We start from the raw sequence: 13611 nt of genomic DNA, 5'->3' as shown, positions 1-13611 counted from the left end.
GCTTTCATATGACCTCAATATTCTCAAAGTGTTACTGAGTTAACAGAAGGAAACAGGTTTTTCCTAGCTTTCTTCTACTTCGCTGGCCTGATGGACCCATGCAGGAGGATCAGATGGTGATGGATTCAAGATTGAACAAGCTCTGTATGGATTATGCTCATTTAGAATCTCAACTGATATACTTTGTTTCACCATTGTAGAATGAATATCAGTTTGGATTCCAGGCTAAGAGGATGCTAGTAGCAAGGAACAACAGGCTTTCTAAATGTAAAGGACTTCCTTATTTACGCCCTCCTACTGTCTTGTCAGTCGATTCTATTTTCATACTTCTCTCTCTCTTTGATTCTCTGTCCCTTTCTCTCCCCTCTCAGTTCACTGCCCTTCTATGGTTGAAATTCTGAGGTACGAACCAGGAAGCTATAATGGTATGAATGCATCATCTGATCTGTCACCTGGTACTAGAAGGATCGGTGATGAGGAGTGTCGGGGCCGGCCGTCGCACGATGCTGTGAAACCTGACATTTCTAACCTCACCACGCCTGGTTGGTTTGGTGTTAACGGCTAATGTGTTTGGGCAGTGTGGGTATGGATCAGGACAGAGACTCAACACTGGCCCCATGGTTTCTATTTGCCCTGAGCTGAGTAGTAAAGTAGCTAGTGCAGTGTGTTGAGAAGGGACCAGGCAGCCTGCTACGGCTTGACAATGATAGAAGAGCGTGTTACAGGACAGGCTCCTTCCCAGATGGTGGGTCTGACCCTTGCTGATTCGGTTGAGTCGAAACCACCCTATTTCAAAAACACCAAAGATTCCCACATAGTAACCAGACAATACGTTTATTTTTCACCATTTAAAAGTATTACAGGAAAGAATAAGTCCTCAATGTCAGAATGTCTCCAAGCTCACCCACACTACACAAACCCCAGTGGCTATATCATTACTGTGGTGATCATCACAACAGAACTCATCTGAAAGGAAATTACTTAAGTCACTAAAAACAGGCTATTTCTTGGCACTAACATAAGTTGACTTAAACCAACCAATGAAACTTTGTACAAAAGTATGTGTGTTGTGTATTCAGATGTAAAATGTAAAAATTAAAACAGGCATCAGGATGAAATTCACATAAATGGAAAAGTTCATTTGAGAGAAGAACAGAAGAGTTGACGAAAACAGAGACGGGTTCAATCATGAGTTTACCTCTGAATCCCAAACCAACCCCTAGCCCCCTCCCCCTAGATGCTTTTGCAGATCTGAGAGGATTGGATTGGTGTAAGCAACCTTCATCTTGCCCTCTGATAGGCCAGGTGGAATTGTTGCTAAGTCAATGGTGTGAGCTGTCTCAGTCCCATTTGCTCCACTGAAAAGCATACGCTACTTGTATTTATTTGGACAGTGAAGATAAAATGTGTACATTTGGCTCTATACTCCAGCATTTTGGAATTGAGATCAAATGTTTCATGTGAGGCGACTACGGAATGTCACCTTTTATTTGAGGACATTTTCGTACGTATCTGTTTTACAGTTTAGAAATAAAACACTTCTGTATGTAGTCCCCCCATTTGAATAAAACAAATATTCTTATAAGTATTTGGACAAATTCACTTATAGTGTATTAAAGTAGTCAAAAGTGTATACCCCCCCCCCCAAAAAAAAAATATATATATGCTAAGCTCTCACCATTACCAATAACAGGGGAGGTTAGCATTTTTGGGGTGGGTATGATCTTTGTTCCTCTGTAACTTTCTCACTCATCATTATTCAGGATATATTCAGTACTATCCATAATCATGGCAGCATCCACATTAATGTAGAAGTGTTCAGAAACATCTTCTATTCTTATTTACAATAAAAGTGACTCCAGTACATTATTCACCATTCAGTTCTATTGGGCAAAATCTGTAACACATAATCTGTAACACAACCAAAACAAACTGCAAATGCATCCAACACGTTTATAGAGTCACAAGCTTGACGTAGTCATTGCGTGCTTTGAATATGGGACCAAATACTAAACTTTTGAATACTTTAATATGCTATAAGTTCATTTGTCCAAATACTTATGAGAGGAAAAAAAACATTTGAATGGGGAGGGGACTAGATACATTAAGGTTTTCATTTCTAAATGGTAAAACAGATTTGTATGAAAATACCCTCAAATAAAAGGTGACATGCTGTACTCTCATCTCATTAAAAACAAATCTAAAATCCAAAATGCTGGAGTATGGGGCCAAATGTATTTATTTTTTGCTTCACTGTCAAAATAAATATGGTTTATATTCACAAGGACCCAAAATACCCAGCAATGAGGCCACTCCAAACCCCTTTCTCACTACCGTGCTGAACCAAACTGTGTTGGCTGTGCTATTTTCTTTCCATTTCAGCAGGTTCCAGCGACTATGGAGGATAGTAACCACTAACCAGGACAGCTCAGTACAGCTTGGTTTGGCTCGGTTAGGCTCAGCTCAGTATGGTGAAAAGCTCCTCAGTTTTACTCGCTCCAGTCACACCCAAAAGGTATTATTCCCATCGACCCAGTCCACTCCTGTCCTCTACATGAGCCACTTGTCTTTCTCCTTGTTGAAGTGTTCGGCCCACTTCCTGGTGAGTTCCAGGTATAGATCTGACCGGTGGGGCTGGTAGTCCAGATACAGCCGCGTCACCGTCTTCCTGGGCACCGCCTTCTCAATCTGTGTCCCCTCGTGCCACTCGTTGAACGACGTGATGGTCACGATCTCCGGCCGCACCGACAGCGCAGCCTGTAGGCTGGTCTCATAATAGCGTCCGTTGACCCTGTTCCTCGTGTTGTGGTTGTTCCATGGCCTCACTGCGGTGTCGACGTATCCCGGCCCGGCGCTGGGCACAAACAGCAGGTTATTACCGTCACAGAAGTCCTTGACCGCCTTCCAGTTCTGGTGAGAGGAGCCGAAGGAGAAGCCGTTGGAGGCGAAGTACGTATACATGCCGTCGAAGCCACCAGCCAGGATGTCGTGTTTGTGGCGTTCCTCTACGACCAGGGCGAGGAAGACGCCGTCGTAGGGCGTGCCGCGGAGGGTGTGGGCGCCGGCGGGGTGGAGCAGGTCGGCCCAGGCCTCAGGCGGGGTCAGGTAGGAGTCGTAGACATAGAACAGAGGAAGGATCCGCCCCGTGGTCGACCTGAAGCGGTAGAAGGCGCCATGGTTCCCATACCTATGAGGTCAAGATTTTGTTTACTTTAGTTCATGTTTACTTATGCAGCTAGAAGCTTAATTGCAGTATACATACAAATCACACTTATTTTTATAGAGAAGTGAACAAGCAAGATGGAAAACATAGCCAATCTTCCACTCCCAATGTGTATCACCCACATGGGTGATTCGATTTTACAGTCAGAGATTATTATATTAAAGTGTGTTGTTTTACACTTGTTACAAAGCAGGAGGTTCTGCCAACACAAGGGTTCTCAATTGAGTGAAGTGCCAGATGTCTACAGAAAATGCTATTATGTGAAATGGTGCTATTATTTTCAAGAGCAAATTTGGAATGTGTGAACACTGTAGATGGAGAGATCAGCATTTATAAATGTACCCCCCTCCCCCCTCTATCTCCAACTCTCATTCTCTCTGTGGTTTATTTTCAGGCAGATGGCTAGCACAGTTGCTTTTGCAGAAGTTGGCCTCAGTCACGATCATCACTGTTCAGTTAGCTTGACTACGATACGCTAACCCTCCCGCCGCCCACAGAGGGTGTCCAAAGGTTGGGACAATGTTAAGGAGGATCACTATCATGCCTCATTATATAAAACATCTCATATTCATATTTCTGTTCTCTACTGCTCTAGCCTGGTCTCGATCTGTTGGTGCACTGTAATTTCCACTTTGAAATTTCAGACTTGATTTTCCCTTACGAAAAGTGTATCAACCCCTACAAAAATGTCCATACATTTTTATCCACATAATAATTCACATACCTATTGCTGCATGATTATTTTCCTGCTGTAGCAAACTGGCTCAAATGAAGATCCTACATACAGTATGTATAGTCGTTGTTATAAATATGTTTGGCATGACAATGACCATGGGAGTTGACAAGACTGCACAAACAGATCTGGGACCTGCAGGCTACTACTGGTCTCTTCCAAAGCCAAACTATTTTCATACATTTTCCCACAGGTACTAATCTTTTAGTGGCACTATCAATTGTCTCAAGCCCTCTGAGTAATACTCTAAAAATGCAAGTGAAATCAGGACAAAGGCCACTTGCGTTTCATTCCTTAACCTCCTTTAGACCCGAAGAAGACTCAGATTTCTCCAGATCAAAGTCACTGGAAATTGACATGGGAAGCAGAGCTCTGACCTTTGGCTTAAAGTAAGTGATAAGAGCATCTTAATCTGTGTGAGTTTGAGAGAGAGAGAGAGAGAGAAGGGGGGAGTGAGAGTGGAGAGGTAAAAGGAGAGGAGAAATGGAGTGGCTGGATGTACAGAACAGTCGAAGTCCAACCTGCTTGTTAACGTGTATCTCAGTTAGTGGAGCACGGCGCTTGCAATGCCAGGGTTGTGGGTTTGATTCCCACGGGGGACCAGTATGGGGAAAAAAGTATGAAAATGTATGTCGCTCTGGTTAAGAGTGTCTGCTAAATGACCAAAAACATGTAAATGATCTAGCGAGTAAGAGAAGAGGAATGGAGAGATGTGTGAATTGTTTAAGACTGACCTAATTGTCAATGATGTAGTTTGAGAGAGAGAGAAGAGGACATGTTGATGCATAGGACAGTGGAAGGTCAACCTACTTGTCAATTATGTATTTGATGTTATCGTACATGCTGAGGTCAGTCCGTCCCTGGTACGGCTGGATGTGGAACGCCACCTGTGGGAACCGAGTACAGATACGGATCATTATAAACTCTTAATAAAGGAGGACAATACTGTCTGCAGTACACATTTTCATAGTCTTTGAAACATTATTATACCACTTGAATGTAAACACTGTCCTGTAAATGAAGACATAATGAAAAGCAATGTTCACATTCATTAGTATATCAGCACATTGCCATTTTATTGTTGCATTGAAATGCAGTAAGGCATTGACTCTTCAATGCACTGGCATAGAGAAAGAATAAGTACTGTCGATACCTCGCTTTCCAACAAAGTCACTGTATTTATACACTGTTAGAAAAAAGGGTTCCAAAAGGTTTCTTCAGCTGTCCCCAGCAGGATAATTATTTCTGGTTCCAGGTAGAGCCATTTTTGGTTCCATGTAGAACCCTCTGTGGAAAGGGTTCTACATGGAACCCAAAAGGGTTTTTCAAATGGTTCTCCTATGGGGACAGCCAAATAATACTTTTAGGTTCTAGATAGCGCCTTATTTTTAAAGAGTGTATTATACAGTATGTTCTGTATGTTGACTTTGTGTCTGTATTCTGTTTGTACAATGTCTTCATGGCAGCACCTTCTCACTAAGTTAGATTCTGGGTATGTGTTAATGCACTATGCGAATAAATTGATTCTGATTATTGTTCATAACCAATGCATTTCGCCATGTTGCCCTACAACTGGCATATCCATCGGTAAATAGTACTCTCTTAGAAAAAAAGGTGTTATTTAGGACCTAAAAGGGTTCTTTGGCTGTCCCCATGGGAAAACCCTTTGAATAAACCTTTTTGGTTCCAGGTAGAACCCTTATGATTTCCATGTAGAACCCTTTCCAGAGAGGTTTCTACATGGAACACAAAATAGTTCTCTTTTTCTAAGAATATAGAACCTGTTCCTCAGGGAATTCATGTGCAAAATGTGTTTAATCAAATGTCATGGACTCCAGTGTTCTTCCTGAATAACAGATGAAATTGACCCTGTCAGACTAGAGTGTCAGAGGCCTCCGGGCTGGGATCAGCCAATCAGAGATTGCCTATAACTGGCAGATCATCTATAAATCCTTCTCTGACTCCAGGGCCTCTGTGTCTCTGTGTGTGTCTCTGTGTGTGTGCTCCTGGTGATGTGAGGAGAGCTTGTATCCCAAGTGTAAAGATATAAGGTGATAGAATGGCGCAGGGCAGGAGCTAAATTCTTGAAAATTAAAAAAAAAAGACTGGAGGGAGGAAGAAGAAGAGCAAACCACTGAAGCAGAGGTTCTTAGCTCCCTGCGGTCATATCCAATATCCAAACTCAGGACCTCACCCTCTCTGTCATGTCTTAAGTGATCCTCCTTTAAGAAAAGAAAAGGGATTTGGAGATATATTCCTTCCAGTGGTACTGCAGTGAACTTTATCTGCTGGAGATAGATAATGAGCACAATACTTACTGCTCTCTACTTTAAAGCAATAATACTCTCTACCTTAAAGTATTACCTAAGGCCATTTTCTCTCTGTGCCTCTGTCTTTGCTGCAACTGAGAGACAATGCCTGCCAACCTTTCAATGAACCACTCAAGGACCTTACTTGGAGATACAGTAGATGGCATACATACTGTATAAGGTCTATACATCCAACCAGGATGAAATTCCTTGAGGTTTCCAAACAATTTTTCAAGGGAGACCACATACCAGAACCTTGAAGGGTCAACAGGGAGTCTCTCAGCATTCAAATGACTGATTGCGGTGTGACACAGATTGCTGTGAATGATTCAAATGACATGAATGGGAGTGTGGCAGCAGGGCTGACATACTGCTGAGTGGTGGCTGCCCTCTCTCACCCCAGGGTTAGACTAGCCTGATCCCATATATGTTTGGGCTGTATAGCCTACACCTACTGTCATTGTCGAGACAGCACAAACAGATTTGGGACCAGGGTTAAACTGCCTGACGACTAGGAAGTTTACCTCAGCTGCTGTATAGCAAAAGGTCCACTTTAGCTCACCGACAACCGCTGATAGAACCGTCGAGCCATGAAGGAGCGTGGCGGGCTACATAGAAAGGAAAGAACACCCACTCCCTCTCTCTAGCTCTCTTTCATAAAGAGTTTCCATGGCAACACTGTGTTTGGCACGGCAGCAACCAGGCTCACTCGCTCGCCGAGCTGTCAGTTTGTGTCTTTGGCCTCAGAAAGGCCGAGCGGCAAGGTGAGCTGATGTGCTGTTCAATCTGTCGCTTTCCTCAGCTGAATAAACTGTGTGTGTGTGTGTGTGTGTTTGTGTGTGTGTGCGCCTCTACTGGAGATGGGAAGCTGTTTTTCAGTTTGTTCACACGTTGTGCTGTGTAGTGGGAACAGATTCTCCTATTAGCATTCTGCCCTTAGGTGCAGCTACGCTTACTGTAAACTGGGAACGTCAATCGTTATTGAAACATCTAAATATTTAACACAGATGTTTGTTTTGTCATTGTTTTTTTGTGAGACGTAATAATAAGCTAGGCCCGAGGTAGTTTAATGTTTACACATTAGGCTCTGTATATTCTTATTCATGATTTAAGGTGATGATCATGTAAACAAAGTCAGTGAATGGAACAGTCAGTGTGCATATTAAAGGCTATATGAGTAGAAAAGACAGGTCGGCACAGATACACTGAGGACGTATGCAAGGAAAGAGATCTCTCAGTCCCTCTACCTCAACCTATAATTCCTGTGTGGCAGGGATTCTGCAACACTGGTTGGAACAGAACATTGCAGCATTAGCCCTCAGGTTAGTCATACAGAGATACAAACCGTTACTGTTGTGTAAGTCCCACACAGACCTACAGTGCTTCTCATTAGTCATGCAATTCCACACTACACACACGGTTGGAAGTGAAGTCTGCACTGTCTTCTGCAAAATATAGGCCTGACATATTCTACATATGAAAGCGGATGGAAAGAAGAACCTTGGGCTATATTTAAATAAATGCATGCACTGTACTGCATGCTATGGGTTTATGCAGTGTGCACGAGAGAAAGAGAGAGAGAGACCATCTTGTGCCATGCACACAGGCCTCAGGCTGCATGATCAGCCCCAGTTATGCCTTGGAGGCCAATGCTGTGTGTGTGTTCGTGCGTGCGTGTGTGTGTGTGTACAGAACATCTCTAATTGCTTCAATAGACTGAATGTCAAACAGTACAACAGTGCCTTGAACGGTATCCCCTGAGTCACTCCTCCGTCAATTGGAAACGGTCTTTCTTCGGTTTTAAAATACTGAAGAAAAAAAAGTCTGCCTTCAGAGGACCTTGTGAAGCACCCAAAGACTTGGGAGGTTGTTGAAGAAATGTGTTTTCTCTGACTACATCAATAACATACAAGATGGAGGAAGAAAGTGGGCTATAACAGATGGTTTTAGGTATAGAAAATACATTCCAAAACCAACATCACATACTTCACCCTAAAAAAGAAATGCATTGCGTTTGTCTTCGAGAGAACATAGTGAATTTATACATACACAGTGGCTGTTTTTGTAGTGTGAATATTTCAAAGTGTATGTATTTAGTTAGGTACAAAGGCCAGGACTGATACTCACTTAGACTACTACAACAAAGGTCTGACTTAACGTAGTCTCTTGTGACAGACTGTTACAGAAGAATGTAGGTCTATTTTCTGAATCTCAAGTTTAGGATCTGAGCGAACAACATAACCCTTACCCCTTAACCACCTACCAACCAATCATCACTGCCAGACGGCCAGTCAGCCAGCCAGGGTTGAGGCCAATTCCTTTTGAATTCAATCCATTCCAGAAGAAAACTGAAATTCCAATTGACTGAATTGGAATGGAATCGACCCCAACCCTGTAGCCAGACATTTATTTCTTCAGTAAAGCACCAGAAAGTGTAAAAACATACCGGTTCTCTCACCAGTTACCTTGATGCTGTGTCTGTGGGCAGCGTCCATGACAGCAGGCACCAGGTCTTCACATGGCTCACCATGGTTGTCTGCAATGCCAGGCGGGTACCAAGACAGAACCAGTACCCCTGGGGCAAAACAGTTAGTGAGGACACTCTCTGGTATGACTATTGACAGAAAGGTAGGTCTATAACACATCCCCTTTCATATGAAAGCTCAAGAGCATTAAGTGCACAACATTGGTGCTGATTGAATGGGGGAGTTTAAGTGAAGCTACGTCAATATTTGAGAGCTACAGTATCATGTCCAGGACACCGCTTGATAATGATATTTCAGTTTGGATGGGTTAGTCGTGCCGAAATCCCTTACCTGCTGCAGCCGCTTCAATCTGTGACATGTGTGACTCCAGCACGGTGGGGTCTCTGGAACTGTATGGTCCTAGCTCCGGGTAGAAACTCGACGCTATGTCCTCCGGAGGAGTGTGTCTTCCTTTGGCGTGGCTGGCGGCGATCTTAGGGTCCCAGTGCGGTACTAGAACATGGTCCCAGTGAATATATTTACCGTCCATCTGTGGGTTGCCGTACCATAGGTAATAGAAGATTTGTACATCGTAGAATATACTGTAGTCACGGTCGGATTTTGTGAAGACGACTTTGGTGTCGCTGGCTAGATGGGGCTGACCAGGGGAAACTACCATGTCGTTCGAAACTGGCCGTCGCCGGTCGCCTCCTCTTTCCCCCACAAACTCTCCCATTCCCGGGGCCAGGTCTGAGAAGCCATCGCTGGGTTTCAGTGTCCTGAGGCCCATCATGGTCCCGAAGATGAAAAGGGTGAATAAGAAAAGTGCAATGAAAGCTTTCTTGCGTAGCCGTGTCATTTTGGTAGCTGTCCGTAGTGCTGAAGGAAGCCTAGTAGAACGCTCTGTGCTGAAGGAAGCCTAGTAGAACACTCTGTGCTGAGAGAAGCCTAGTAGAACGCTCTGTGCTGAGGTGCTGAATGAAGCCTAGTAGAATGCTCTGTGCAGAGGTGCTGAAGGAAGCCTAGTAGACCGCTCTGTGCTGAGGTGCTGAAGGAAGCCTAGTAGAACGCTCTGTGCTGAGGTGCTGAAGGAAGCCTAGTAGAACGCTCTGTGCTGAGGTGCTGAAGGAAGCCTAGTAGAACGCTCTGTGCTGAAGGAAGCCTAGTAGAACGCTCTGTGCTGAGGTGCTGAAGGAAGCCTAGTAGAACGCTCTGTGCTGAGGTGCTGAAGTGAATGGACAGCCAATCCGTTGAGTGCTTTCGTTGAAACTATAGCGTCGTTAGATCTATGTCAGTCTCTTCCATCAACATGTGAAGTCTTCAAGTATACACACTTAGCATGAGAAAAATGTGTGAAAAGCCACTCAATCTCTACAGTGGTTTGTGCGTTTCGTTGTAGAGTTCAGTGCCAGCGTTCGTGGCTTGAGTTCGATGTCTGACTTGAAGCGCAAAGAATCAAATGCATGTCCCTTCAAACATCTAAGATATAGCCTGTATAGCCATCACCGTTTCCTGGTAATGTGTTTTGAAACGAATCTCTCCTTTGTGTTAAGTGTTCTGCTTCTATCAACGAATAGCATATATATCTCTAGCATTAAGGTTTAGCTTCTCCTAACGACTGACTGTCATTACCATTTCAGGGCATCGTCATATTAGGGTTTTTATGCTTTCCGACCGCCGAGAGTTCATTTGTGGATTCCACTGAGAGAAACAGAGAAAGCATGTCGCTCTGATCGTATTTTAAAAGCCAATCTCTCCAGTTATTTTTCCCCAAACTGTGCCTCCACACTCCCAGCTGCTCTTCTGGACTGTTAATTCATCACATAGTTCGCAGCACAGTTACCTTTGTCTTCTGCAAGTGCTCTCCGCTCGCGTGCTACCCCTACCCCTTGTTTATCCGCGACTCTTATCTACCTCGATTATGCATTTGAACCTGCTCTTCCGGGAGCAAACCGTTATAATCCATCACATTTTCAGAACGGTAGAATTAGTCGACATTTAATTGTCTGCGCTAGGTCGATTTGCGGTTTTAGGCAGACAGATATAAAAACAATCGTTTTCTCGCCACACACAGCAGGAGAAGGAGGAGGAGGCTGAGCACAGCGCTCGATGGTGCGATGCGGGGGCGAGCAGAGTGGGAGGGATTAACCCTGGTTTTAAAATCTATGAATTAACCCCGCACACTGCCTTGAGAGGAAAATAGAGCGCGCGTGGAACCAATGGGTAGCCTATTGCTTTTGCCTTTGTTCTGTAGCCTATATGGTTTCTTTAACTCAGTGTCTATGGATAGAAGTAGGCTACGTTGCATTCTCGTGCTATCCTTCTATTTCAAAATATCCTCCTATTTCAAAGCCTTTCTCTCAGTGATCAGTTGGCAGTTCACACTATAGGCTATGTGGGCTATATGTTACAATATGGGCACATTGACTTACATCTACTATTTATTGAACAAAAGAGATTCAACCTGTACGATTTTGGCTATATGATACAGCCTATGGCGAGAGGCTATAGAACACAGTTTGTCAGTATATGACAGTGGAGAGGGAAAGAGATGACATTTGAATAAAGATCAAATAACAGAGGGCTAAGGGCCCTTGTGTGGCCCCAGTTGAGCGCCTTTTCAAATGTATTTTGTTCCTTGCCAATAAAGACAACAGCAAAAAAATCTGAATCCTAAATCTTTGAAATAGCCTACTTCTGCTTGATCATTATTGCTTTTCACACAGGAGATTTCCAATTCCACGAAGCATCGGTGGGCTGAGTAGGTTTATGTCGAAAACATTACAACATTTAAATATGTAGAAGCTTTGAAGTTGACGGTTGAGATGAAAGATGATGCCACCCACTACATCCTTTTGGACGAGCTAGAAGCCCTGGCAAGATTAGCTCCTGGGAGGCAGATAAATACCCACTCACACGGTGGATTAGAGCCGCAGCACTGGCAGCTGGCACTGGGAACCGGAGTGGACACCCACGGCTAGGATCTTCTCCTCGAATCAAGCCCACTGGCACAGCTCGCTTCTCTCCATAATAATCAGTTAGGCTTTTCTATTATGAAGGCCCCCTGACTGTGCTTGTGTTGATTTTTTTATAGCCCAAGGCTTCTTATTTTTCATTGTTTTCTTCTTTTTTAAAGGCTCAAATCTCATTAGCATATATAGTCAACAAAATGGTTTTTCATTATGTTATTCTATTGATGTTGTCTTCATTATGATTTGTATATGAGTGTGTCTTTAGGTTTCATGCACAAAAACATAGAAACTCTTATGTTTAATTCAAACAAGGCTCGATCCAGTTTAGGCCTCTGCAAATTTGTAATGGAACCAGAGTGACATCTAGTGGGATGAGAGATACCTTGTTTTACAGTAATCTTGTTGATGTGAGAAATATGACTGGTGAGGATCCGAGCCACACCGTATTAATAAAAGTGACAGGTTCAGTTGCATTCAGTGATGATAGAGAGGACTGATTTAATGTAATCTCTCATTGTATCCATGTATATACATTTGTCACCACCAGGTGGAGTCTATGTATCATTTAAACGAGTTTGAATTGTGAGACGAATTGAAAGGTAGACTACAGCACCATGCACAACAAGGGATGGGTTCACAAAATGTTTACATGGGCGCTTTTCGTTATCGAATAACGATATCGATCGACACATGATCAGTTAAAATGTAAATAGAGACACCTTGAAGTGAATCATCAATCCCGTGTTCTAGCCCTGCAATTGACTTGATTCTGCATAGTGATTTGAATGTTTGAAGCTTTATGAAAAAATGACACGTTGTGGCTTGATGTATGAACGCTTCTTCTGACTAGTAGTCTTCGTTGAGCGCCAAATTTAACTTTCAGAAATCATCAGCAGTTTGTTTTTAGAGGTTTCACTTTAGCGGTAAGAGCTGTCCAAGGTGCTGAAATAGTCTAGTGGTTAGAGCGTTCATGACGGTAAGCGAACCGTCGCTGGTTCGAATACCCGAGCCGAAAAAGTGAAAAGTATTTCGATATGCCCTGGAGCAAAGCACTTAACTCTAATTTGCTCCAGGGGCTCTGTACTGACCCTATAAAATAACACATTTCACTCCACCTATCCAGACCAGTCAAACGTTTGGACACACCTACTTATTAAATTATTATTCTTTAAAAAAAAAGATTGTTCTACATTGTAGAACAACCCCTCCAAACTGTGCAAAGCTGTCATCAAGGCAAAGGGTGGCTACTTTGAAGAATCTTAAATATAACATATATTTTGTTTTGTTTAACACTTTTTTTGGTTACTACAGGATTCCATGTGTGTTATTTCACTATTATTGTACAATGTAGAAAATAGTAAAAATAAAGAAAACCCCTGGAATGAGTAGGTTTGTCCAAACTTTTGACTGGTACTGTATATACATATAAATGCTACTTTAACATGTGCCAGCCAGAAATGTTCTCTGCTCTGACACACACACACACACACACACACACACACACACACACACAACTGTAGAATATCTAAAATTCTTATGTAAATTCTTAACTTGTTAGTACCTCTGTTGCTCAACCCCTATTGGCAGATAATCAGCAAAACCACCAGACAGTGTTACAGTAGTTTGATGTATTGGCTCTCTCAGCAGATGGCCTGGAGATGGACTGTCTTACCTGACAAGTTAACCAATCAAACACTCTAAGCTACATGTTATTCCATGTTAAAAACAGTTAACATGCAAACAGAATGGTTTTAAAAAAAAAAAAATTATTTCACCTTTATTTAACCAGGTAGGCTAGTTGAGAACAAGTTCTCATTTGCAACTGCGACCTGGCCAAGATAAAGCATAGCAGTATGAGCAGACAACACAGAGTTACACATGGAGTAAACAATTAACAAGTCAATAACAC

General features: G+C 43.0%; 2 protein-coding genes across 2 annotated transcripts in view; one reads left to right on the top strand and one right to left on the bottom strand.

Moving 5' to 3' along the window:
- Nucleotides 1-815: 815 nt before the first annotated feature.
- LOC110496419 (glycoprotein endo-alpha-1,2-mannosidase-like protein) lies at nucleotides 816-10841 on the bottom strand. Its single transcript, XM_021572307.2, has 4 exons — nucleotides 9082-10841; nucleotides 8731-8840; nucleotides 4767-4843; nucleotides 816-3187 (listed from the first exon to the last, which is right to left on the bottom strand). The coding sequence occupies exons 1-4, from the start codon at nucleotides 9587-9589 to the stop codon at nucleotides 2551-2553; spliced, it is 1332 nt and encodes a 443-aa protein (XP_021427982.1). The 5' UTR covers nucleotides 9590-10841; the 3' UTR covers nucleotides 816-2550.
- The window catches only part of LOC110496840 (protein lin-28 homolog A-like), a 32598-nt gene continuing 21802 nt past the window's right edge, over nucleotides 2816-13611 (top strand). The window contains exon 1 of the mRNA XM_036952990.1: nucleotides 2816-2949. The gene's annotated coding sequence lies outside the window, so the exon portion shown is untranslated. The remainder of the gene's footprint in view (nucleotides 2950-13611) is intronic.

Source organism: Oncorhynchus mykiss, chromosome 18 (genome assembly GCF_013265735.2).
Source record: "Oncorhynchus mykiss isolate Arlee chromosome 18, USDA_OmykA_1.1, whole genome shotgun sequence".
NCBI lineage: Eukaryota > Metazoa > Chordata > Actinopteri > Salmoniformes > Salmonidae > Oncorhynchus > Oncorhynchus mykiss.
The sequence above is the reverse complement of the archived record's forward strand: the minus strand, read 5'-3'. Positions and strand labels throughout refer to the sequence as shown.